This window comes from Aythya fuligula, chromosome 11, assembly GCF_009819795.1.
Source record: "Aythya fuligula isolate bAytFul2 chromosome 11, bAytFul2.pri, whole genome shotgun sequence".
Taxonomy (NCBI): domain Eukaryota; kingdom Metazoa; phylum Chordata; class Aves; order Anseriformes; family Anatidae; genus Aythya; species Aythya fuligula.
The window spans coordinates 11,210,072-11,233,730 of record NC_045569.1 but is presented as its reverse complement, the minus strand read 5'-3'; the positions used below and the strand labels follow the sequence as shown (position 1 = coordinate 11,233,730).

The 23,659-nt window shown below is 41.5% G+C and overlaps 2 protein-coding genes and 1 non-coding gene across 3 annotated transcripts; all 3 read left to right on the top strand.

Annotated features, from left to right (window-relative positions):
• Positions 1–4,709: 4,709 nt before the first annotated feature.
• On the top strand, positions 4,710–10,626 carry LOC116493524 (olfactory receptor 11L1-like). The gene is made up of 2 exons (XM_032194987.1): positions 4,710–5,615; positions 10,570–10,626. Exons 1-2 carry the CDS (start codon positions 4,710–4,712, stop codon positions 10,624–10,626), a joined length of 963 nt encoding a protein of 320 aa, XP_032050878.1.
• A 6,924-nt stretch (positions 10,627–17,550) lies between these two features.
• LOC116493523 (olfactory receptor 5V1-like) lies at positions 17,551–18,489 on the top strand (the record flags this gene model as incomplete). The annotated part of the gene is made up of 1 exon (XM_032194986.1): positions 17,551–18,489. A coding segment is annotated over one exon (939 nt), but the record flags the coding sequence as incomplete, so codon positions are not given.
• Positions 18,490–19,794: 1,305 nt separating this feature from the next.
• TRNAQ-CUG lies at positions 19,795–19,866 on the top strand. Its single transcript has one exon. It is a non-coding gene; the product is annotated as a tRNA-Gln (tRNA).
• The last annotated feature ends 3,793 nt before the right edge of the window (positions 19,867–23,659 follow it).

Genomic DNA, 23,659 nt, shown 5'->3' with positions numbered 1-23,659 from the left:
GAGCTTCATACTTACTATGCTTTAAAAATAACATCTCTATTTGTATTACATTACTGTCTACAAAAGTAATGCCATACTGCTTAGGGATCCCAGGCAGAGAGGAAGCATAGTATGGTTTTAATTTTTAGATGCTTTTATTAGTGCTAGTTTTCTAGTGTAGGTGAACGTAGTTTCACTGGACCTGAAGGAACTCATGTTAGACAGATATATAGTAGGATTTTTCTTTGTTCCTCTAGAAACTTTTTTCTCTTTGTCAGGTATATGGAGCCAACATTTTAGGTTTCTTAATGAAGATCAAAATAAAATTTTATTATGCTGAAGTATTGTAAGATTTGCACAGTGTCCTTACTTATGATAATTCAGTAAAAATTGATAAAATTCAACTGTCATATCCAGTCACCACTGAGAACTAGGAAATCACCTACCACATGATATATTTCCCTTCGATTAAAACTGTTTTTCTTGGGTTTTCCACAGGGTAAGAGAAAGACTGTCTGACACATTTAAAAGACTTCAGCAAGGCTAAGAAATTTGGCTTTGCTTTTAAATGAATTTTAATTATTCATGCCCTTTTAAATTAGTCAGGTTCAAAATTTTTGATTGTAACAAAAAGAAAAATAGTAAATATGAGAATAAGGAATGAAGGTACAGATCTCAGAAGGTGAGAAAACAGGATACTGACTTCCCACTTACCAGTACTGGGAAGGGGCCAACAGGAAATACTGTGGGCTGGTTTGACAGATAACCTAGAAGTTTGGTTAGCAGTCAAAACACACACACACAAACAAACAACAACAACAAAAAAACACTGCACACACATGTCCCAGTTAACTTTTGTCTCATAAGCTTCAAGCTGCTGCCTGCTTGAAGCAGGATCCTGTGGTTAAAATGAATGACTAAATCACACTTTGCAAGAAAAGTTCCCCCTTGTTTTGAAAAGCACATTAACCGAAAAGCACATTAACCACTTCCTGAAGGGAAAGGGTACACAACTGAGGTACTGTTGGCTCCAAAGCAGCAAGGCAAAATCTGTTTAATCAATCTTGTTAGGTTCAGTCGTTCACACATGCAGTCATATCCAGAAGATGTGACTTTTCTATGATGTTTCTAGGTCCTACATATCTGTGGTTGAGTCCCAGAAGCACACACACAAATCTGGAGAAAAATAGCAGTCATGTTTTTGTTTCCTAGGCATCACAAGTAACAGAAGCACAAGTGAAGCCACACAGGCTATAAGTGTCCCTTGAAGCAGTCTCCTTTCTTTTCTAGTCAAGCAAGACATACTACACTTGTGCAGTATTCAGTGATTCAGCCACCCAAACAGATCAGGCTAGATTGTTTTCACAGCACCCAGTTTCTACTGTATTGCCTCCTTTCCTCTCTGGCTTCTGAGCAAGAGCTAATTTCCCTGTAGGTAGTGCCAAGCATTTGTGTCCCCTTCCCTCCCCAAGCATGGTGCTGTCCTCAGCAGCTCTTTAACATTCTTCTGCTAGTGAAGTAGCTCCAGGACCAGACAGGGCCATGTGGCAAAGGCCCTGCTAAAACAGAGAGCTACACTTCAGAATCCCTGAGCTAGCAGTAGAGCCTCCAGCAACTCTGCTCTGATTGCAGTAGGATCTTTGCATGCTGCAGGTGTTATGTACCTCATCCTATAGACATCTTCGCCTCATGGCTCTTTCTTACAAGGGTGAGCAGTGATCCTTCTTACTTCTGTGGGACAGCTGCACACTGACAGGGTTTGGGACTGAAAGATGAAGCATCTGCCCAGAGATGTTGTTTTTAAGAGTGGCAGGCAGGACTGCCAAAGGGAAAATTCCTTACAAGCTTCTCTATGTTGGCATGGATTTGCCAAAAAAGAAAATTCTTCTCTGGCAATGTAAGGATGGACATGAGGATGCAACACAACAGATATACCCCTCCTCCTCCCACCCATCAGGAACACAGATTGTAGGTAAAATGTTATGTGAGATGAGGAAATACTATCGATGAGCAGGAAATTTCCATTGAACCTGTGAAGAGTAAGACTTTGTCCCTTTGTCCTAGCCTGTAAAGGTGCCTACAGAGGGGATTCAGCTCAACATTTGCACTAGCTTCTTTGCAAGAGCTTCAGAAATTGCTGCGTACCATAGGTACCAAACATTAGAGCTCAGTGACAAATACCAATTTGCTTGCTTTCCTCTCTTTTTTCTCCAGCCTACACAAGCCAGAAATTCCCTAAGAAAAAGGAGGAACTGCAGGACAGTTTTGGGGATGGTCCTGGGAAAAGGGGTATGTCCTGTCTCTGTGAGGTGATCATAGTGGTTATACCCTGCTGGGCAGCTAAACTCCACCACAACTGCTCTCTCACTCCCCTTCCGCAGAAGCAGAGGGGGAGAAGAAAGTAGAAAGTATGCTGGAAAGAAAAAAAAGACCCAGGGGCTGAGATAAGGGGAATTTAGGAAGAAAGAAAAAAACAAACAAAGGCCGTGTGGAAGCAGAGAGAGAGAGGAAAATAATTATTTCCTACTTCCCATCAAAAAGCAATGTTTGGCTATATCCTGGGGAGCGGGGCCTCAATATGCGTAGTGGTTGTTTGGGAGGACAGACGTCTTCATAATGAGAGCCACTCCACTCCTTCTCCCTTCCCACCTTTTATTGCTGAGTGTGACACCATGCAGTATGGAATATCCTTTTGGTTGGTTTAGGTCAGCTGCCCTGGTGATGTTTCTTTTCTCACTTTTTTGCCCACCCCCTGGGAGAGTTAGAGAGAGTCCTGATGCTGTGCCAGCACTGTTCAGCAGCAGACACAACACTGGTGTGATACCACTGCTGTTCTGGCTACAAGTGCAGAGCACAGCACTGTATGGGTTGCTGCAGGGAAAGTTAACAGCCCAGCCAGACCCAGTACAACCTCATTGCAGCCTTCCAATGAATCTCTTTTGTACTGTTAACTTGGGAATGAAGAACTCAAGAGAAAAGTCTCTTTAAAGTTTTCCTCCTCAGTAAGCTTGCCATTTTCAAAAAAATGAAAAAATGTTTGAAGAACTAAGAAAATATGTTTTGATGCTTTACGCGTTCCAGATACCTTCTGACTGAAGAAAAACAAACAAACAAACAAACAAACAAACAAAAAACATAAATAGGAAATAAGTAGCAAAAAGTCTTTTTTGTTTCTTATTTATTTATTTAGTTAGTTTTCCCCTTTAACATTTTGAAGACAATCAGAAATTATGAAGATGAGCCTTGAAAGCCCGTAAGTGATCAACAAGCAGCAAAACGTACGTTTTGCCTAGAGAGCTTTCCCAAAGTGTCACTCAGAAGATGCAGTAGAAAGACACAACTTGGATGAAATGTGCTGCGAAAATGTCCCAGAGCAAAATCTTCAGTTATTTTAATGTACTTCAAAATGATTTTCTTTTTAACAATAGAATTTCATTTTACAGTTACTGAGCTGCTACATTTGAGCTTTTTTTCAGAAAGCATGGTTTGGTTAGCTGAAATGTCTGTAGTGTATCTGGTGAATTCTGGATGCAGTTTTTTCAAAGGGATTTTTCCTCTTACTGACAGGCTGTAGATGTGTCATCAGCCTTGCAGTAGTAGCTAGGGTGTTCTACGGAGTGTCTCCACCCATGGCATTACTCCCTAGAGATGCTTAGTAAAGACTGAAATCAATGTTTGGTACAGTTCCACCTTTGTCTGTGTCAGCCTGTCTTCATAAAAGTCAAGACTGACCAAAAGGTAGTTGAATCTAGAAGGGTTTCTATCTAATGAGATGTTGTAGTCAATGTAGGAGATTGTTAATAAAGCTCTAACTACAGAGTAAAGGACGTATCCAATCTAAGGACCTGAGCACAGACTGAAACCTCATCAGTACCTAATGTGTTTGTAGTTTGGAAAAGGTCTGAAGCACATACTCAATATTATGTGTAGTGGTTCATACGTAAGTGAGTAGATAAATACTATATGAATCTGCTTTATTATGTGTATGGAAAAATGAGATTATTCTTATGAATTGCATTGTGCCTAATCAACTTGTAATAATAGTTTATTCACTATGAATTCCATTCATGAGGCAGGAATTTTATCTTTATGCACAGTATTTAACAAGAAATTATATGACTGCTGTTGAATCTGTGTGGAAGTTTGTATCCTGCCATAGCAAAGCATTTTGAAAGTGTTATGTATTATCTTGATGTGTTTGAACAGGACCATGTATATGAGTAGTTTGAAATCATTATTTAAAAAAAAGTAATCATGAGTGCAATAAGTACTGTTGATTGTGCATATTAATTCTGTCAGTGAATAGTAGATCTTTGCTGTCTGAGTTCATATGTGTAAGTTTATGTATTGTTTTTTAGCATGCATTAGTATGAATGATACCTATTATATCTACTTATGCAATTTTTTACACATATCCTTATGAAAAGATACATATCCTTATCTGAAAGTGTGAAGAGTGGCTGTCTACATGACCATTTGCAATTCATTCTGTATCTGTCTATGTGAAGTTCATGAAATACATGTTAAAAAATCTGTCTTGGGACAAATAGAGAGCAGGATGTAAGGAAAGGAGGTAGAATGGAAGGTCAGATCAGTAGTGACTTTGATGCTGCTCCAAAATATTTATTTGAGAAACACAATCTTTAAAAAGAACACCTTCACTGCTTAAAATTATCACATTCTGATATTGATTACTTTCTTAACAGACAAATCCTGTCTTTTTCCAAAAGATGGTAAATGACACAGCAGTACTGGAATTCAGGCTACTGGGTTTCGGTGGCAACCCACAGTACCAGATCCTACTATTCATAGTGTTCTTGGTTATTTATATTCTCACCATTTTAGGAAACTTCATTATTATTTCAGTAGTGACACTGGAGCCACGACTTCATTTACCCATGTACAAATTTCTCAAGAACCTCTCTTTCCTAGAGGTCTGTTACACCAGCACAATTGTACCCAAGATGCTGGCCAATCTACTGGCAGAGAGGAAGAGCATCTCTTTCTCAGGGTGCATGGCACAGCTTTTCTACTTCATTACCCTGGGAGCCACTGAGTGCTACCTCTTGGCAGCAATGGCATATGACCGATACCTTGCAGTCTGTGAACCCCTGCACTATATTGTGACTATGACTGCTGAGTCTTATACTCGTCTGGCTGTGGGCTCCTGGATCACTGGTGTCTTCACTGGTTTTCTCCCCTGTCTGATGGTCTCCAGATTGCACTTCTGCAGTTGCAACCTCATTGATCATTTCTTCTGTGATATCTCTCCACTGTTGAAGCTCTCATGCTCAGACACCACTGTAACAGAAGCTGTCATCTTCATCCTCTCTCTCCTCGTCCTTTCCAGCTGCTTTCTGTTGATTCTTTTCTCATACCTACTTATAATCCTCAGTATCCTAAAGATCCCCTCTACTTCTGGAAAAAGAATGACTTTCTCCACCTGTAGCTCACACCTCATGGTTGTGACTATATACTATGGTACAATGATTTCCATGTACGTCCGTCCCACCTACCGCCTATCCTCAGAGCTCAGCAAGGCTGTATCTGTGCTCTACACAGTGGTGACACCCCTTCTGAATCCAGTCATCTATGGCTTGAGAAACAAAGGATTCAAGGAGGCATTGGAAAAAATAGTCATCAGACACCATCGTCCTTGTGCTTTGTAAGATGGGGAGAGTTCAACTCTGACTCTTGTTATCCAGGTTCTTTGTTATATTCTGATTACAGTGCAGGTTATTATCTCAATAACACATTACAGTAACAGTTTCTGCTTTTTTTATAAAGAATAATTCAAGCCAGTTATTACTGTTAACCAAAATAACTCCTGGCATATTCTCATGCTTTACTTTCCTCTTTTTCTTTTTCCTTTCTCCCTCTGTATTTACCCAGCATTTAATTTACTTTTTATTAATTTTATAATTACTATTTGAATTGCATTTTATGTTCTTGTTACTGCACAGGCACTAAAGCACAAATTTCATATGTGTTAATAAAGGTTAAAATTTCTGTATTATTTATGTTTTTCATTGCCTGTAGATGCTAGCTCATTTTTCTCTTGGTCATTTTTGGTGTGTCTATTGATTCAGAATAAATGCCACTGCAGTTTTTCTGTGTTTCATGTGTGGTATGTGAAACAAATATCTTGACATAAATAGAAACAGTGTAATCGCCTGTTATGAGGAAAAGGTATCTGAAAAGTACATTTTCTTTTGTTGCTTTACAATAATTTAATGCTATGAGTAGTTAATATGATTTAACTGAAGGATACTATTCCGTTCCTTTCTCCTTGAAGGAACATTTCAGGTGATGAGACATCAAATTATACTCTTATATTAGTAGGTGCAGACTACTTAAGGCATCTGCAGGAGGTTATGAGTCATGTCACGGAAGCCATAGGAGAAGCCATCTTTCTACAGTAGCTGCTTTATTCCACTGAATGACCTATGGACTGTTAAATTCTTGGACCCATATATTTATGCATTTGATTTGTCCCCCGAAACTCTACTTACAGAAATGAAAGCTTAGGTATCTACCTGGCATGTGGACACCTGTGTGAGAACCCACAAGTTTAGAAGTCATAGAATCATAGAAGTCCTTAGTACTTAGAGATAGGGATTGCAAAGAGTCAGAACAACCTAAAAGATACAACTACCATGGTTCTGCTAAAGAAAGGCACTACAGCAAACACTCCATTGAGTTCTTAGGTGCCAAGGACAGAATTGCACAAGAGTCTTGATAGCAAGACTATCACCATAGCCACAAGATATTCAATACAAACAGCAGTGAGAGTAACCTTGCTTGACTTCAACTTACTGAAGTTATGAGCATTAACCTAATCAAGTCAGGATGAATCACACTTAACTGAGGATAGCAACTCAGGTGCATAAAGAGAAACCATTAGTAATAACTTCGTGACTTATTAGATGCTGCAGAATAAATCTTTTGGTTAGCAGATTCAACACTAGATCAGTCAGAGACTACCCCTTTTTGAAGTTACGGGTGGAGGCCATTGAGAGCACTGTAGGACATTCACAATGACAATAAATGCCTGTTTTTAGGCAGTTAATTTTCTTCCCAGGTATACACTTCAGATAAGATGAATGGCACTCTATAAAGACTGATGATACTAACTAGGATTTCAATTTAGTTCCTGTCTAAGATGTCTTCAGATGATCAAGATATCCATCTGGGGCTGGTAGACAGGGAACGGGATAAAAAAGGAGCTTGCATTTAATGTTTTAATGTTTAATGTTTTAATTAATGTTTTAATGTTTAAATTTAATTTAATTTAATTTAATGTTGCTTTAATGGAGGTTTTCACCAAAGCTCTCAAAAGTATGCAAGCAAGTAGATGCTTTCATTCTCCAATTCAAAACTATGGAACTAATTTTCTTTGCATTCTTTTCTGTTTGTCAGCCACCTATCTGCAACACCTGAATGATCAACTACTCTGGTCTGACACAGAAATTAACAAATTGTAGGTTCATAGGATAATTCAGATAGGCAGAGATCTTGGGCAGTCTCTAGCCCAACCTTTTGTCCAAAGTAGTCAGCTATGAAGTCAGACCAGGTTGTTCTGGACTGTTTCTTATCAAGTGTTGACATGCTCAAGGGCAGAGAGTGAACAGTCTGTTTCAGTGCCTGTACAAGAGATCCCTTCTCAACTACATTATTCCATGATTTTCCATACAATTTTATTTTGCGTAGAGACTCAGAATCATAGTACTACTACAAAAAATGCAAATAAAGTAGATGTTAGAGCAGTCATTTCATTATTTTCAGACAGATTTGGCTAGAGTTCAAGAAAAAAAAAAGAGGGTTTAGGATCTTTGGAAGAAGGGGTGGGCCACTCAGGCGGAATACAAAGATGTTGTGAGGCTGTGCAGGGAGAAAATTAGAAGGGAAAAAGCCAAACTGGAGTTCAATCTGTTTATTGCTGTTAAAGACAATTAAAAATGTGTTTATAAAGACATAAAAAAGGAAAGGAGGACTAAGGAGAATTTCAATCTTTTATTGGATGTGGGGGAAAACACAGTGGTAAGAGGTGAGGCTGATGTACTTGATGACTTCTTTGTCTCAGTATCGCATTGAGATATTCATAATGTTTTAATCAAATAAGTGTACTTCTGTCAGATTTTCCTTTTGTAAAATAATATATGCATTTGTTTTCTTGTCTACTTACCAATATTTTTTCCAACCACAATATATGTAAATATTTATTTTAATTCTTGAACAAACATTGACAAAGACTGTTGTCATTAACTTTAATTGCTAATCATCTTTCTGCTCATCTTAATGTACCCACATCTATCTGTCTGTGCACTTTGTCATCATTTGTCAATCTGTAGCTATGTGACCAGTGTTTGCCATGTTGGTACATTTTCCAGTCATGTGAAAATAACTGAAAAGTCATCTTCAAAACACTATAAAATCCTAAACATTTTCTAAATTATATAAGTTCTGGCAACTGCAAAGATCAATCATGCTGATTGCATGTTCAGCCAATTTTACAAGAAAAGCAGCAGAGGACATTGAAGCTAACACAGAAGTTGCAATGCAGTTTTACTTCTGCTGTGGGAAGAGTTGGTGAGAAGGAAGATGTTACAAGAGCTACTAATGAAAAAAAGTAACCAGAGACTGTCCACAAGATGTTTGACCACAAATACTGAAAGATGAAAAGTTTTTGAAGTGAATTAATTTAACTTTGTTAGTCTTAAATATGAGAAACAAGAGAAGCCTTGTTACATTTTTTTTTCATTGAAAATTGCAAAGTCTAGCAAAAATCTTCCTCAAAGATGATTTCTCCTATTAGACACCTTCTGACTACTTGCAGAGTCAGAAGTAAGAGTAAGCTTATAGCGTCCTTACTTTACAAAGACTTTGTGAAAAAATTACTGTGAGAAGGTCAAACACAGGAGTAAAGTTTCCTGAAGTTTTAATGGGGCCTTCTGAGGCTATTAGAAATAGAGCTGTTATGGGAAATCCTAATGGCCCTCCGGGGAGGAGCTGATTAGAGCAGAAAAACAGAGCATGGTTACAGGCAAAGAAAGGAAGGAAAAAATGCTTTCATGAAGCAACCCCTGTGAGGTATCCTGCCAAAGAAAGGAGCAAGGATTTTCAACCTTTGCAGCCCTTGCCTGCCTGAGGTTTCTTTCTGATCAGCATGGAGCATGAAGAGGAGATTGCCTCTGCACTTCCAGGATCCTGGAGAGTGCAAAGGCAGCACAGTAAAGGTGTCTGAGCAAAGGTCTCTTCCTGCTTGCCCTGCTGCTGCAGGAAAAAGTAGCCAAGGGTCTGTGAAAGGGACAGACCTCCCTGTCACAGTATGGCCCAATGATACTCCTCTTCAACTACAATCACTGTGACTCCTGTCCCATATCTCCTACACCCACACAGCTGGTATCCATCTGGCCTACACATCATTGCTATCCCAGCTGTGGGACTACCCTCTTCCCCTATGCTCCTCAGCCTCAAACAGAGCCCTCAGACTGAGTTTTCCTGCTACACCTCTAGCCTAACCTGCAGGCCCCCAGCAGTCCAGCCTCAGAGAGATGGTAGCCAGCTTCTCCACATAGAGCTTTGCCTGCCCCAGACCAGTTTCACTCCCCACCAGACCCCAGTATTTCAGTGATGCTTTGTAGACTGACCCTGCAACCCCTAAACTTCCACTTGCCACAGACCATTCCCCTAGCTTTCCAGAAATGGATGCTTGTTCTTTGGCCATGAAAACATGATCAGTGCTCCCATACATGGAACAGTCCCTCAGAATCTGAGCAGGATGGACAGAGATGGGTGCAGATCCACTACAAGGAAGACATTGATTTGCTGGAATGCATGCAGAGAAGAACAATGAAGCTCATGAAGAAGACAAGAACACCATGGAACAGCTGAGAGCACTGGAGTTGTTTGTGTAAGGATATGTAGAACAAGAGAGTCTGCTTCTTTAAGGGTATTTGGTCAAGGGCCTTTTTTTCCAGGGCAACAAGGGAGAAGAAGAAGGGGAGGCAATGATGGGAATCAAGTCTGGTCAGTCACCCTGATTTATGAGAGCATGTGACAGTGTAGGAATATTTATTCCAGAATGATTATCTGATAGATAACTTCTAAGATGGAAGACAATCATAAGACAAAGACCCCTCAGTCACTAATTGGTGAGCTAAGAAGCTACAGGTGCCATTTCCAGGGAGGATCATGAGAACAAAAGGTGGGATAGGTAAAAACAAATGGATATAAAAGAGCTGGTTGTATGTAAAATGGGGTCTGTAGTATACTTGTCTGGCCAAGCACTGCACCTGATCACCACAGTCTGTCTATCACCTTCCATCTTCCTCTCATTAAATCTTTTCTTAGTTATCTCTCTGTATATTTGCACTTTTTCTCCAAAATGTACATGAGCTGTGAGGATTAAGAACCAGCTACTGCCAAGACCTGGATATGGGTGAGTGAACCTCAGTGTCAGATACTGCAGTCAGGTTGGGAAAGGGCACTCCAGCCTGTGGTGCTAGCTATTGGAATGAATGCAGGGGTCTCAGAAACAGTCACTGGTGGGACCTATGTGTGTGGAAGTGGAATTGGGGCCAGGTACAGGAGCGAGTAGGGGTCCTATTATCAGGAATTGGAGGGGGCAGAGCTCTCTGGATCTGAAAGGGTCCTACAGACTTTGAGCCCAGAGTGACAGCTGCTGGGGGAATTGGTATGAGTGAACTGGCTGGCCTCAACTGGAGTCAGCCCAGTGGTGTAGGCACCCTTGACCTTTGGTGCCATCTACTGGAGCAAGTGGGGGTCTCAATGCCAGCTGCTGGAGCAAATGGAGTTCCCTACTCCAAGCCACTGCAGTGGAAGAAGTGTGTGTTCCCAAGCCAGGTATTGGGACTGGAATTGGTGTGACTGTAAGCATATAGTGTTATATGATACAATATTAGGATGAAGCTAATCTAACTTATGTTCTTTTCTTTACATTGTACTTGAGATCTGCTCCAAGCAGTGATGCTTTGAGTGCATACTCAAATTCATAGCTTGTAATGTATCACCCCATGCTTACTGTTTAGATAGGAAAAAAAGTGGAATAAAGGTATAGGGCTTTGATATGTAATACTAGAAGACTAAACCAAGATGGGAAAGACAGGGTATGGTCCTACCCTTGTTAATCAGGATATCCCTGGAATTATGACACCTTTAAAATATATTTGAGTTTAATTTGGGAACATGCCGGAAGGGATCCATGAAGAGATTCAGCATTCATGCACTGATAAAATAAGGGGTGCATGCAGCAGTAAAACAAGGAACAGAAAACATACATTGACTCTACTACTAGCTATTAGGAGTAAGACTATAATCAACAATCGATATCTGAGACAGATGAAATAAGCTGTGCCTCAGATGCACCCTCTTTTCTCCACTTTCAATAATTTGAAAGATACCTCATGCATAAGAAAATTAACTCCATGTCAGTTGAAAACCTGCTTATTAACTCAGCAGCCCAGTGAAGGTATGTGCAGTAAGAGAAGGAGATGCACTCATATCAGCTGAAAACATGTACTTCATCTTCATTCAGCCTTTGTTACAGTCCCTCACTACATCCTTGTATCTGAATTAGATACATGGATTAGATGTACATGTCTGTGCATAAGAAATAGTCTGGATGGCCATTTCCGAAGAGGGGCAGTCAACAGTTGAATGTTCCCAGGCCCATTGTTCAATTGCAAATCTCCAACAACCATCCTATACTTTGGCCAGATGAACAAGATATGCATGTTAATCAATACAAATTCGTGCATGTTAATTAAATCACATTCCTGCTCAAACCCAGTCTCAGCAATCCTCTCTTGATTTACAGTCACTGGGTATTTCAACGCTAACAAGCCTGACAATATTCTACAGCAAGAACAATCAAGTTCTTATCATAGAGCCTGGCTGTGTTGTCTCCACTCCGCTCCACACTCTATAATGTTCCTCTTAGAGTTACACAAGTTCCCCCAGTGTGATCAACATCTGAGGTTGGAGGCCTAGAAAACTTCTGTGTAGAGCAGCTACACTTCACTCTGGAAGCTTCTTCAGTGTTGTACTTTTTCTTTAAGATGTGAATATAAGTTTAATTTGTAAGTCACCTCAGGCAATTTTCCATAGGGGGAGAAGGGAAAGGAAGACATTTTCTGCTTCAGGCATAAGCCACCACATTCACAAAGGCATAGTATAGCACTGCCTAGCTCCTTGGCTCTCCATATCCTCTGAGTCCATCTTTAGTTGCAGTGTCCTGTTTCCAGAGTCTGTGGTCTACTCAGTAGCCTTCAAAAGCAAGCATTTCAACAGCTTCCCAAGTGTGCATGGCTCCTTCCAGCTGAGGGCATGATAGGCTGTTGTGTGCCTGAGAAGAGACTACAGAAACATAGGCTTTGCTAGTAGGCCAAGGAAGGCAGGAGTGAATCATTTTCCAGGGCAGATGTGAAGGCCACATTGTTTGGTATTGCCTCCCATTACCTTTTCCAGGTAATTCCTAGAATAAAAAAATCCAGTGATCGATAGCCCTTCATCCTCTAATGTTAATCCTGTTTTTGGAGAACCAGTTTTTCAAGCTATCCTACTGGATAGTGTTTGGTGCATGCATGGTATTTGGTATTGCACTTCTTTTCTCAAGTCTGCAAATGTATTGCATGGCCAAGAATCAGCTAAGCTTTCTCCTGAACAAGGACTTGAATGCTCATATTTAGGGGCTGATACTTTCCCAGCTGATCAGCCCACGCATTACAATACAGAGCTGAGCCTCATACAGAAGGCAGAGGTGAAGACCGTAGCTTTCCAAGCCTTTTGGGGGAAGACATATAGCTGGAGGTTTATATAAAGGAAACTGACCTGGAGACAGACACTTCTGTTTATTGCCCAGAAAGGCAATCTACACCATGATGGGGTTCATCAGCGCTGGTCATTTTTAATTCAGAGCACAGAAGCAGGCAATTCCAAAATACAGGGACAGAAGTCTGGCTTGGCTTGAGATGGGAAACAAAATAAAGGTTGGTTCCATAGGTCTTAGATAGCACAAAAGTGTTCTCTTTTGTTTTGTTATTTTTTTTTTATTATTATTTTATTACTTAAGTGACTTTTTTAAGTGTGATAACTTATCCAAAAAGATCTTCATAGGTTAACAAGCATGCCTTTATGTGTGTGCACATCTAAGTGTCAGACTATGGGAGACAATGACTGCTGGAGGCCCAGCTGCCAAAGAGACTGTAGAGTTTGGGGGCTTCTAGGGGTGGGAAATTTGTGTGTGCCTGCATGAATGAAGTAGATTCAGGGGGAGATAGTGTTGTATAAGAGAGATTTTAAACACACTAAAGGAAAAAAAATCATCTGCCATTTCCTTTTTATGTCTACCCACCTACATACATGAATATTCATCTACCCATCTACCTAGAAGTAATTCAGAATTCAATGAATTAATATTTAAGTATTTGATTTCAGATTTAGGAATAAAGAATTCTTCTGTTTAGTTAAGAAGTTTTAATTACAGTACATTATTTTAAAATAGAGATTAATGAAAGCTTTGTGAAAAGTTAAAATTGACAATAAAGAGAAAAGATATATGGAGAATCTTCTTGATTTATTTGTCGTGCAGTAGTAGTATCACAGGTTCTCCACAAAACCAGGAAATTTTGGAGGAAAGCATGGCTGAATAGGTGCTCATTGCCATGTCTTTTTTTTCTTCCTTTTCCTTTTCCTTTTCCTTTTCCTTTTCCTTTTCCTTTTCCTTTTCCTTTTCCTTTTCCTTTTCCTTTTCCTTTTCCGTTCCCTTTCCCTTTCCCTTTCCCTTTCCCTTTCCCTTTCCCTTTCCCTTTCCCTTTCTATCCGGGGTTCCAATAATGCAAACTTTTATTCTCATGCATGGGATGTTATAATTCTTCCTTGCATCATACTTAATAGGAAACAGAGACTACTGAAAAACACCACTTGTCCTGAAAGTCATTCCACCACAAACATGTTATCTCAGTTGCATAAATTGTGGTAGACTCATGAACGACTCTCAGACCACAGTTGCAAAGGTGCTAAAAGGGGATAGAAATCAATAACTCTTTTCTAGGGCACTCAAAGCAAAATATACACAATTACAGAAAGTCAAGCACAGGCTAAAAGTCTTCTTATATAAAGCAAAAAGAGGATTTTTAGAAAAAAAAAAAAAAAAGAAAAGAAAAGCTATGTCACCTCTTTTTTACTGCTGAGATATAGTATTTCTTTCAGATGGGATGTTCATACTTAGATATCCAGATTATGGGCACTAATACCTAAGCAACTTCTTTAGTTCTTACAAATACAAAGTAAAAATGAATTACCAGGACATGGTTCACTTCACTCTCAGGTAAACACCTGACATAAAGATGAGCAATCACTATATATGATTACATATTTCTATATGAACTGTATATGGACATTAAGATACGGGGGCCTTAAGTAGCTGTCTCAGCTGTTTGTGTTGTAGGCATCAAAGATTATGAGAGTCCACCGTACAAGAGATCATCAATAAAAGGATGTACAATGTGTAGTTTCAGATTATTTGGGAGGGATGCTTGTAATCTTAATTATCACTGCTTTTAATTGACTTTTTTTGTTTCAGCCAAAACATCCAACATATGATGATTTCTCTTGGTCTCAGAATTACTTACTAGGCAGTTTGTGTTTCCAGTATCAGTAAATTAATTTTTCTGTTATCATACAGACATCACAGCAGTCTTCAAAACAGAATGTCTGATGAAAGGCATTATAATATGCAACACTGGGAATATAAGAAACTAACTAATAGCCTGTTGTTATTATTTTTCCTGTCTTGAAAAAAACTCATTAGCTCCTGGCCTGAAATATTAACAGTTTCATACACTAGAGATAATCTTCCCTGCGGAAGTCAGGAAATATTTAGGCTTCCCAAAGTAAGGCTAAGAATTCAGAGTCAGGCATATGAAAAGAGAGGAGCTATAAAAGAAGAAGTGTATAACAGATTCTTCCACAGTACATAACCAGGAGCCAGGAGAAGCATTTATTTTCCTGCGGTAAACTGTATTGCATGTTTTTAAGTACAATGTTAGACTTAAAGACACAGAGATTGACAGGGAGGTTGAAGACTAGATAAGTAGATCAGAGACAAGAGAGAGAACTTCAAGATTTTTTTTATGTTGTCTTTTTGGAAACATTAACTTATAATTTCTGTCTAACAGTTTCATTAATACAAAAAGTAGTAAAGAGGAAGGAACTGTATCAGTTTAATGTATACTCTTTAGTTCAATCTCCCCAGTTGTGTGTGTCTTTGTCAATCTGTTTACTCAGTTTTAATTTGTTCATGATTTTAATATCAGAGGTAGGTCAGTTCACTGTTATTTTTCTCTTTTCTATGGATTTAGGAATATACACGTATGGACATAATTTTATTATTATTCCATTATGGTATTTTGTACTAACCTAGACATTCTATACATTTTAATATACTTTACAGGGAGAGGATACAAGAATTTGAAACAGGTAAAGAAATCCTAAGAAAATAAGTTATTCCTTTGGTGTGTACATAAATCCTAAAAGAAATAATTCAGTAAAGGTGCAATTTTTTCTTTTTTTCCCAGTACTATGAGTCAGTGAAGGCTTCTGGGAAGGACAAAACAACACATAATCATGTCTCTGCATGTGTATGTTAAAAAAATATATATATATAAAAAAAATCCAATGTAAGCCTGATATGGCTCTGTACACTTAGCAAAGCTCTTTTCAGTTTAACTTTGCAGAAGTTTTGAATGAGGATGCACACCATGCTTGTGATTCAAAGCAGCTCGGCATTCCACTACTGTTATTGCCACCAGTGAAAAATGAATAAAAAACCAGCAGTTTATATTCATTCTTAAGAGGTTTTTATTTGTTTATGGATAGTTTTTTTTAGATTTTTAGATTCTTTAGATTTAATGGACTGGTTTTATTGCCTTTTGTATTGAATAACAGCGTCAATCTATTAAAAATATAGTTAAAGAAAAAAAATCAGAAACTTTTGCTAAAATTTGAAGGTAGATATGGAATCAATTTTCTATTTGTCATCTGTTCATGTTCAGCATTTAGACTCTTTGTGTAGCCAAAGAAATCAGCCTTCCCATTCCAGGAGTGACTCAGAATGTATATGTGAGACAGGTAGAATTAATTTGCTATTAAAGGTGCTAGTGTCCACTTTCTTACCTACTGTCTGCTACAACTAAACTGCAGTATTCTTTTAAAATTCACAAAGAAAAAGATAAATTATCATGGTACTATGATTTTTGTTCAAGTCTTACATAGATGTGGAGATAATATAAACGTAAAAGTAACGCTATTGCATCCAATATAACCCAAGTGAATAACACTACAAAATTTCTCATAATGGGTTTCAAATGACAGTCTGCAAGTGTTGACTAGTATTGTCAATGTTGCAGAAGACTGAAAGGGTATAGACCATTGATATAAAATTGCAAAATCAATTTTACTCTGCTGACCTAACTCTCTCTCACTGTACCATTCTGTTTGTTTTTTTTTTTTCATGTTAGCTTTCAAAATAGGAATGGTTGAGCAAAATATGGTTTTAATTTGACATACTGTGAAGCTCTTTGAGCTCAAAGAGCTTCATGGTATATAACATGTTCTACAACACAGCAATGTTTGTTTAAAAAAAACACTGTCAGGCATTCCAGAAAATGTCAAAATGTCAAAGTGTCATGATAGCACTGGGATAAAGCTCACACTTTGATATAATATCCCTGAGTGCCAAAAGTACGGCTTAATTCTGCCTGAACTCAGGAGTAATCCATCTGTCTCTTTAGAGAGACAAACTAAAGGAAAGGACCGAGGTGGAAGAAGTGGGAACTCAGTCATAGAGTAGTTCTGCTTATTCAGATGTTAAAGATGCAAAATGGATGAGGATACTTGGTTCTAAGAACTTGAGTCTGAACTCTACAAGTTACCAAAGATTTAGAGCTTAGTGATGTGGTTTAGTGGAGGACTTGTTAGTGTTAGGTCAGAGGTTGGACTAGGTGATCTTGGAGGTCTCTTCCAACCTAGATGATTCTGTGATTCTGTGAAAAAGAACTAAGAAGTGAAACAACCTTGCATAAAGTCTCTAGTTCAAAGTTAAGGTCATGAGTTGTGCAGAACAGACTGGTGCAACTGGTATTGCTGCTGTGTTTGGTCTTGGGCAAATCTGGGATTTAAACCTGTTTGTCAAGAGGAAAACATACTGTAAGGAAGTGAGTGCATTGTAAGGATGTCCTCTTTCCCAGGTTTAGCTGTTAAGGCCTTCCCCTTGTGTGGAATCTGAAAGGCACTCTGAGCAGGAAATTCCTGTTGGACTCAGTGGGCAGGACAGCTTACATCAAAACCTGTCTGCATACCTCTGTTGGAAATTTCTCAGCTAGGACTGAAACTGACTGCACCCCACCCACTGCTGCTAACACTCAAAACTGCACTGAGTTGTCTCTTTGCCTTTCTTTATTACCTGAGTGTCAATTAGTGTAACTTTAATCCTGATTCCGCTTGCTGACGTCATTATTTATTTCTGCTCTTACAGGCCACATACTGTGAATGGCAAACCAAACAAGTGCAAGTGAGTTTGTTCTATCGGGACTTACAAGTGACCCACATCTTCAAAGCCTCTTCTTCTTTGTCTTTTCTGTTATTTATTTTATTACTCTTTTTGGAAATATGTTGATCATGATTGTAATAAGTACTGATTCCCACCTTCACTGCCCTATGTACTTCTTCCTTTTTCACTTAGCCTTCATAGACATCTGTTATGCCACCACCACTGTTCCTAAGATGCTGGTGAATTTCCTAGTGAAGCAGAAAAGCATTGGATTCGGTGCCTGTATTACACAGATGTCCCTTATCCTTCTTTCAGCTGGTAGTGAAATTTTCATGCTCTCAGCAATGGCATATGACCGATTTGTTGCTGTCTGTAACCCGCTGCACTACCAAGAGGCTATGAACAAACTTTTCTGTAACCAGCTGGTGGGGAGTGCATGGGCAATGGGATTCTTACATTCCATTATAAACACACTGCCAATGTTAAATGTACAATTCTGCAACTACACAGAAATTAAGCATTTCAGCTGTGAGTTGCCTCCTCTCCTCTCTGCAGCATGCTGTAGAACCACCCTCAATAAAGTTGTTCTTTTGTCTTCTGCGGTGATCTTTGGGTCAAGCTCCTTCCTGCTCACCCTCACCTCCTATATCTATATCATCTCTACTGTCCTGAAGATACAGTCTTCAAAGGGAAGGCAGAAAGCATTCTCCACTTGCAGCTCCCACCTCATCATAGTGGTTTTGCTATACACAACTGCTCTGTTCCAGTACACAAAATCCAGCTCAAGTTCTTCACTCATTCTAGATCAACTGTTTTCCATCCAGTACAGCATTTTAACTCCCATGTTAAATCCCATAATCTACAGCCTGAAAAATAATGATATGAAAACAGCTTTGGGCAGAATGTTAGGGAAAATTAAAGTTTCACAATCATTGTAACTACCTTTAAGCTATACATTCCAAATAAATGCACTTTTTAAAATGGAGCTATAAGGAAACAATCTGTCCTATATGTTAAAAGATGGTAAGAGCAGCCTTCACCTCCCACAGCTTTGGACCCAAGACTCCTTCCAGCCCGGCTTCTGGAGCTCAGTCTGGTGCCCTTGGGATGTGGGGTCTCTACTTAGGGCAAGGAACACAGCTGTTGCTTTCCTGTTTGCAAGTGTAACTGGTAGCAAAGCTAACCGCTTATCTCAAAGAATATTGACACAGTCACACAGACTTCCGCAGGCAATGTTTGCCTCTCAAGTTTGTTTCTCTGTATAATTTATTTATCGTTTCCCTCTTTTCCTTCATATTGCATTTGACAAGGTCCTCAATCACACCATCTCACTGAAAGTAGCATTTCTACATTTCCACAAATCTTTATGAATTAGCATGACCTACAATGTTTGTTCTTGTCATTGATTCTTATCACTGATATCATTTGTTGGCCAGATTTGTGTCTGTATGTTCTTATTTATTTCTGCTTCCTTTTTTTTATTTTATTACCCCTTTTTGAACTGAACAGGTCCTACAACTGATACCCTTTAAAGGAGCAGGCATCCCGTTTCCACAATACCATTACACTGTAGAAATCAGTTGTGTCTGTAGTAGCAGATCACTTGTTTTTTCACTTCATGCATTTATTCACATATTGCCTTTACTGCATTCCTACTCTTGCTACTGGGACCTTTCCAGAGGGAAAAAACTAAGATGACAGATGAAATCTAGAACCAATTCAGTGCATAGATAGCTGCTCCTTTAGGTTTGTTCTACCTTCAGTTACATCGTAGTGGAACTATCCCTATTCCAGATGGTATATTGCCTTCACAGCCATGGTGGGCATTCTTTTCCTGCAGCCAGCACTCCTGCTTTCCTGAAACTATGTTTACTGAAATTGACAGAATGGCTCGTGCTCCATTTCTCTAAGAGTTCCCATCTTTCTGTTGTGCACCTGTTTATGCTAGTTGCTGTGGAATGAGGTCAGGGAAGTCCATATAGCCGTGGCAGTGCACCAAGCGTGGGGAATGACTGGCAGGCATGGGAGAGGGCAGGTTTTGCCTGCTGTGTTTCCAGTGGAAAGAGTTAGGATGTGAGGAGAGAGGGCACCTGAGTGCCATGAGAGGAAGAAGGCATTGCACGTTGTGCAACGCATAGGAAGGTGTGTTGTGTGTTGTGTCATCGTGGCAGCTCTTTGTTTTGTTGAACCTCGTGCTATGCCCCATCCCTTGCTCAGGGCAGGGCCACAGCACACATCCAGGAGGTCCCATGGTGTAATGGTGAGCACTCTGGACTCTGAATCCAGCGATCTGAGTTCAAATCTCAGTGGGACCTCTACTCTGACTTTTATTCCAATCTTCCAAGTTCTTGCCTTCCTCCCTACCCTGTGTTACCAATCCCACCGGAATCAGTGCCCCTCCTCCTACCCTGGGCCCCACTGCCCGCAGTCTCTTGCTTATGGAAACCTGTCACGTGCTCGGGTAGAGGAGACTCTCGAAACCCATGGCCTGTGGCAACTTGGTCATCTCCAGAGACTTCACAACATCCAAGAACGGTACATTGCCATCTTTGACCACTCTCAGATCAGTAGTAGAGGGTTACTGTGCAATGCTTTCCTTGAGGAGTGAGGAGCTAATGGAGGCAGGAAGAGAACAGACCACCACGAGTCTCCAGCTGTGCTGCACAAGGTCTTTAATGAGAACGAGAAAATGCAGTGGAGCAGTACAGAGACCAAGAAGATCGTTTGCAGGGTTCAGGGAGGCAGAGAGAACGGCCCATCCATCTCAGGGATGTCTGTCCCAAATGGGATGATCCACGCGCTTCAGCAGTTGAAGCGGCAGAGTGGGGAAGGCAGACACAGCCCTGACCCCCCCAGACCAAGGGAGCCCCCAGAAGAGATGGGAACCCCCCCAGTGCTGAGGGAGCTGCCAACAGCAGCTGACAGAGAGGATCCCACGGCGGTGCTCTGAGGGAAGGAGGTGAGGATGGGGCCCGGCAGAGTCACCACGACCGGGGAGGGCTGGATGGCAACCGTCGAGTCAGCGCACCGGGCGACACATGGCTCACTGCAGCTGCTGGCAAGTGGGGTTGGGCCAGAGGCACCGCAGGACGATGGGACACAGGGTCTGAAGCAAGACATCTCTCGTCGAGGGAGGCGAAGCTGAAACACAGAGTAGCAGGGAGGGGATACACACCCCAAGGTCAGCCTTTGTCATCTCCAAAACAGAAGTGGCTGCACTGAAGATTGGGCAGGAAGCACCGGCTTATTTGGTAAGGGTCCCTCTCTTTTCAGGCACTTAATTCTTGCAGAGAGACATCCCTGCAGCTGAGCCCCATCAATCTCCCTCTGCTAGAGAGGTCCCCACAGTCCCCAGCTCTCCAAATCCACCCCTTCAAAAGGGAAAGAAGTCACAGGCCCGAACCATCTGTATTGCAGCGCCAATCTGAGGCAGCCCAAGTACCAAACGGAGTCGCCAGCGTGACAGCAATGGGGCCCTCAGGGAGAGCTGGAGCGAGCGCAGGCTTACCTCGTTCCTCAAGGAAAGGGAGAGAGAAGAGAAGTGGATGCAGAGCCTGCAGCAGCATGGTCTTTTATGCTGCATCCCAGAGCCCCACGGGAACAGAAACATTCCTTGCTCATGAAGCATCAAAACACCTCATAGTTGCTTCCTTCAGAGGCCTTGGTGGTGGTTAAGAGCTTGCTTCTTTCATCTGCCAGCTTTTGTTCCTGCCTCATGCCACCTAACACTGAAATGATATATCTGTGTCCCAGGCTCCTAAGACCAATTGTGACAGAGGTCTTAGGCTGCCTGTGTGGGATTGTGTGTTTCCGTCATACAAACGTCCTTTGGAGTATCATCCACTTTGTGGTGAGCATGGCCACTAGTCACGGTGATACCCAGCCACAGAGGACACGAGAAGTCACCACACAAGGGCATTCAGTGCCGAGATTCGAGCTAATTCTGTGAGACATTTCTCCCTGTGGTTTATCACAGATAGGCAGGAGACCATTGAGTAAGCTCAGGTAGATGATCAAGACAGCACACGTGGAGGAGACATGGGCCATGTTTCTAAGATGTTTCAGCAAGGATGGAGTGTTCTGAACTAGGGGATGTCTCCTGAAGGCAGAGGAGAGGACATCAAGGTCATTGTTGACACTTGTCATGCTCTGACAGAGCCCAAACACAAAGTTCAATGAAAGCAGAGTCAAAGGGAGGAAGGGTACACCTGAGGCCAATGCAGTTCTCTCTCAAGTCATCTCTCTGAAGCAGTGAGACCTTTCTCTGTGCCTTCACAGAAATGCAGCAGGTCAAGGCATAGGAACGCGATGCAAGAGATGCCCGCGTCCTTCCCCGAAGCTGACGCACTCTCCAATTGACCTGATTTCCTCAACACATTTGTCCCACTGGCCAGAGGTCTGCCTGGCCTGCTTTTGAGGCGAGGCTTGCAGCAAGGAGCCTAAACTGGAATTGTCTTTGTTCGGGGCCAGGGATGGAGCAGCCCCTTCCATGCATTTCCACGTATAAAGTGAGTGGGGATCTGCCTCCCAGCACACCTGACAGTCATCCCGATGTGGAAGAGCTGGGAAAATCCCTGAGCTGCAGGCAAACATGAGTCACCCAGCTGTGGACAGCAGTGGACATGGCTTTTCGGCCTTAGGCGTGCCAGGAATAGCAGAGCTCTTAGCTTCACTCCTACCTACGTGCTGCTTTCCTTACCAAGGGAGTTTCCAAGGGGCTCTGTACCCTTCCTGAAACACCAGGTGCTTTTACGCATTCTTGTGCTGCTGCCTCCCAAGGCATTCCCTTTGTGTGGCTGGTCTGGGGCCCATCTGATACAGTGCACGCCAGAGTACTCAGGGTCTGAAAGACCCTCTGGAGATCCTTTGGGCTGAAGTTCCGGCCTCAGCTGGCCAAATATCCCATTTATCTCAGGGGGTTCTGGGCCTTATCTGGTTGCCATCTGAACACTGCATCCCCCTCAGGTCGCAGGCTCTTGGTAGCTCTTCCAGGGCTCCACCATGCCCACTGTGACCTGTTTTCTCCAAAGGACAGCTGGCAATTTCCTTGTGGCAGCTTGTGAGCATTGCTTCTCTCTTTGCCCAAGTGATGAGACAGGAAGGGATCAGGATGTGAGAGGGAGGGACAGGAAAATCACCCAGCTGGGGCTTAAGGCACTTTGAGCACTTGCAAATAGGCAAGGAAGTGCCTACAAGGCAGCATTATGAAGAAATTGCACATATCCTTTCCAGAAAGGATGGGGTGCTTCTTTTAGAGGACCAAAATACTGATGCACGCAGGATGGGGAATAAACAAGATGAGCTAGAGATGTGTGTGTGTAAGGTGTCTGGCTGTGCAGGAGTTAACTTTCCCCACAGCAGCCCATATAGCATTGTGTTCTGCACTTGTAGCTAGAACAGCACTGATATGGCACCAGTGTTTTGTCTACTGCTGAGCAGTGCTTCCATGCCATCAGAACTCTCTCCAATCCACCCTAAGGCCAGTAGGCAGGGGGTCGGCAAGAGCTGGGGAGGCGGCCTTGGCAGAACAGCCAATCTGAAGTGACCAAAGGGATATTCCCTACCATATGATATCAGACTCGGCAAGAAAAGCTGCGCAGGAAAGGAGAAGGCGGTGCTCTCATTAGGAACACATCTGTCCACCCACGCGACCACTATGCATTTTGAGACCCCGCTTCCCAAGATGTGGCCCAACATAACTTCCCGATGGGAAGTAGTGTATAATTGTTTTCTCTCTCTTTGCTTCCGTACAGCATTTGCTTGTTTTGTCTTCTGGGGTATGTTCTTGGTTGTTGTTGTGTTTAGTTTTGGTTTTGAAGCAGCGTGATCAAAGCAATGCCCACGTTCTTCCCTAAAGGTGACCCACAATCAAATGTCCGTGTGCTGCTCAGCAGCTTCATCCCATTGGCCAGAGGTCTGGCTGGGCTGCTTTTGAGGACAGGCTCATGGCATGAGGGCAAATCAGCCTCCCAGCGCACCTGGCAGTCATCCTGATGAGGAAGAGCTGGGAAAATCCCAGAACTGCAGGCAAACATGAGTCACCAAGCTGCAGACAGAGTGGACTCGGTGTTCTGACCTCAGTCATGCCGGGAACAGGAGAGCTCCTAC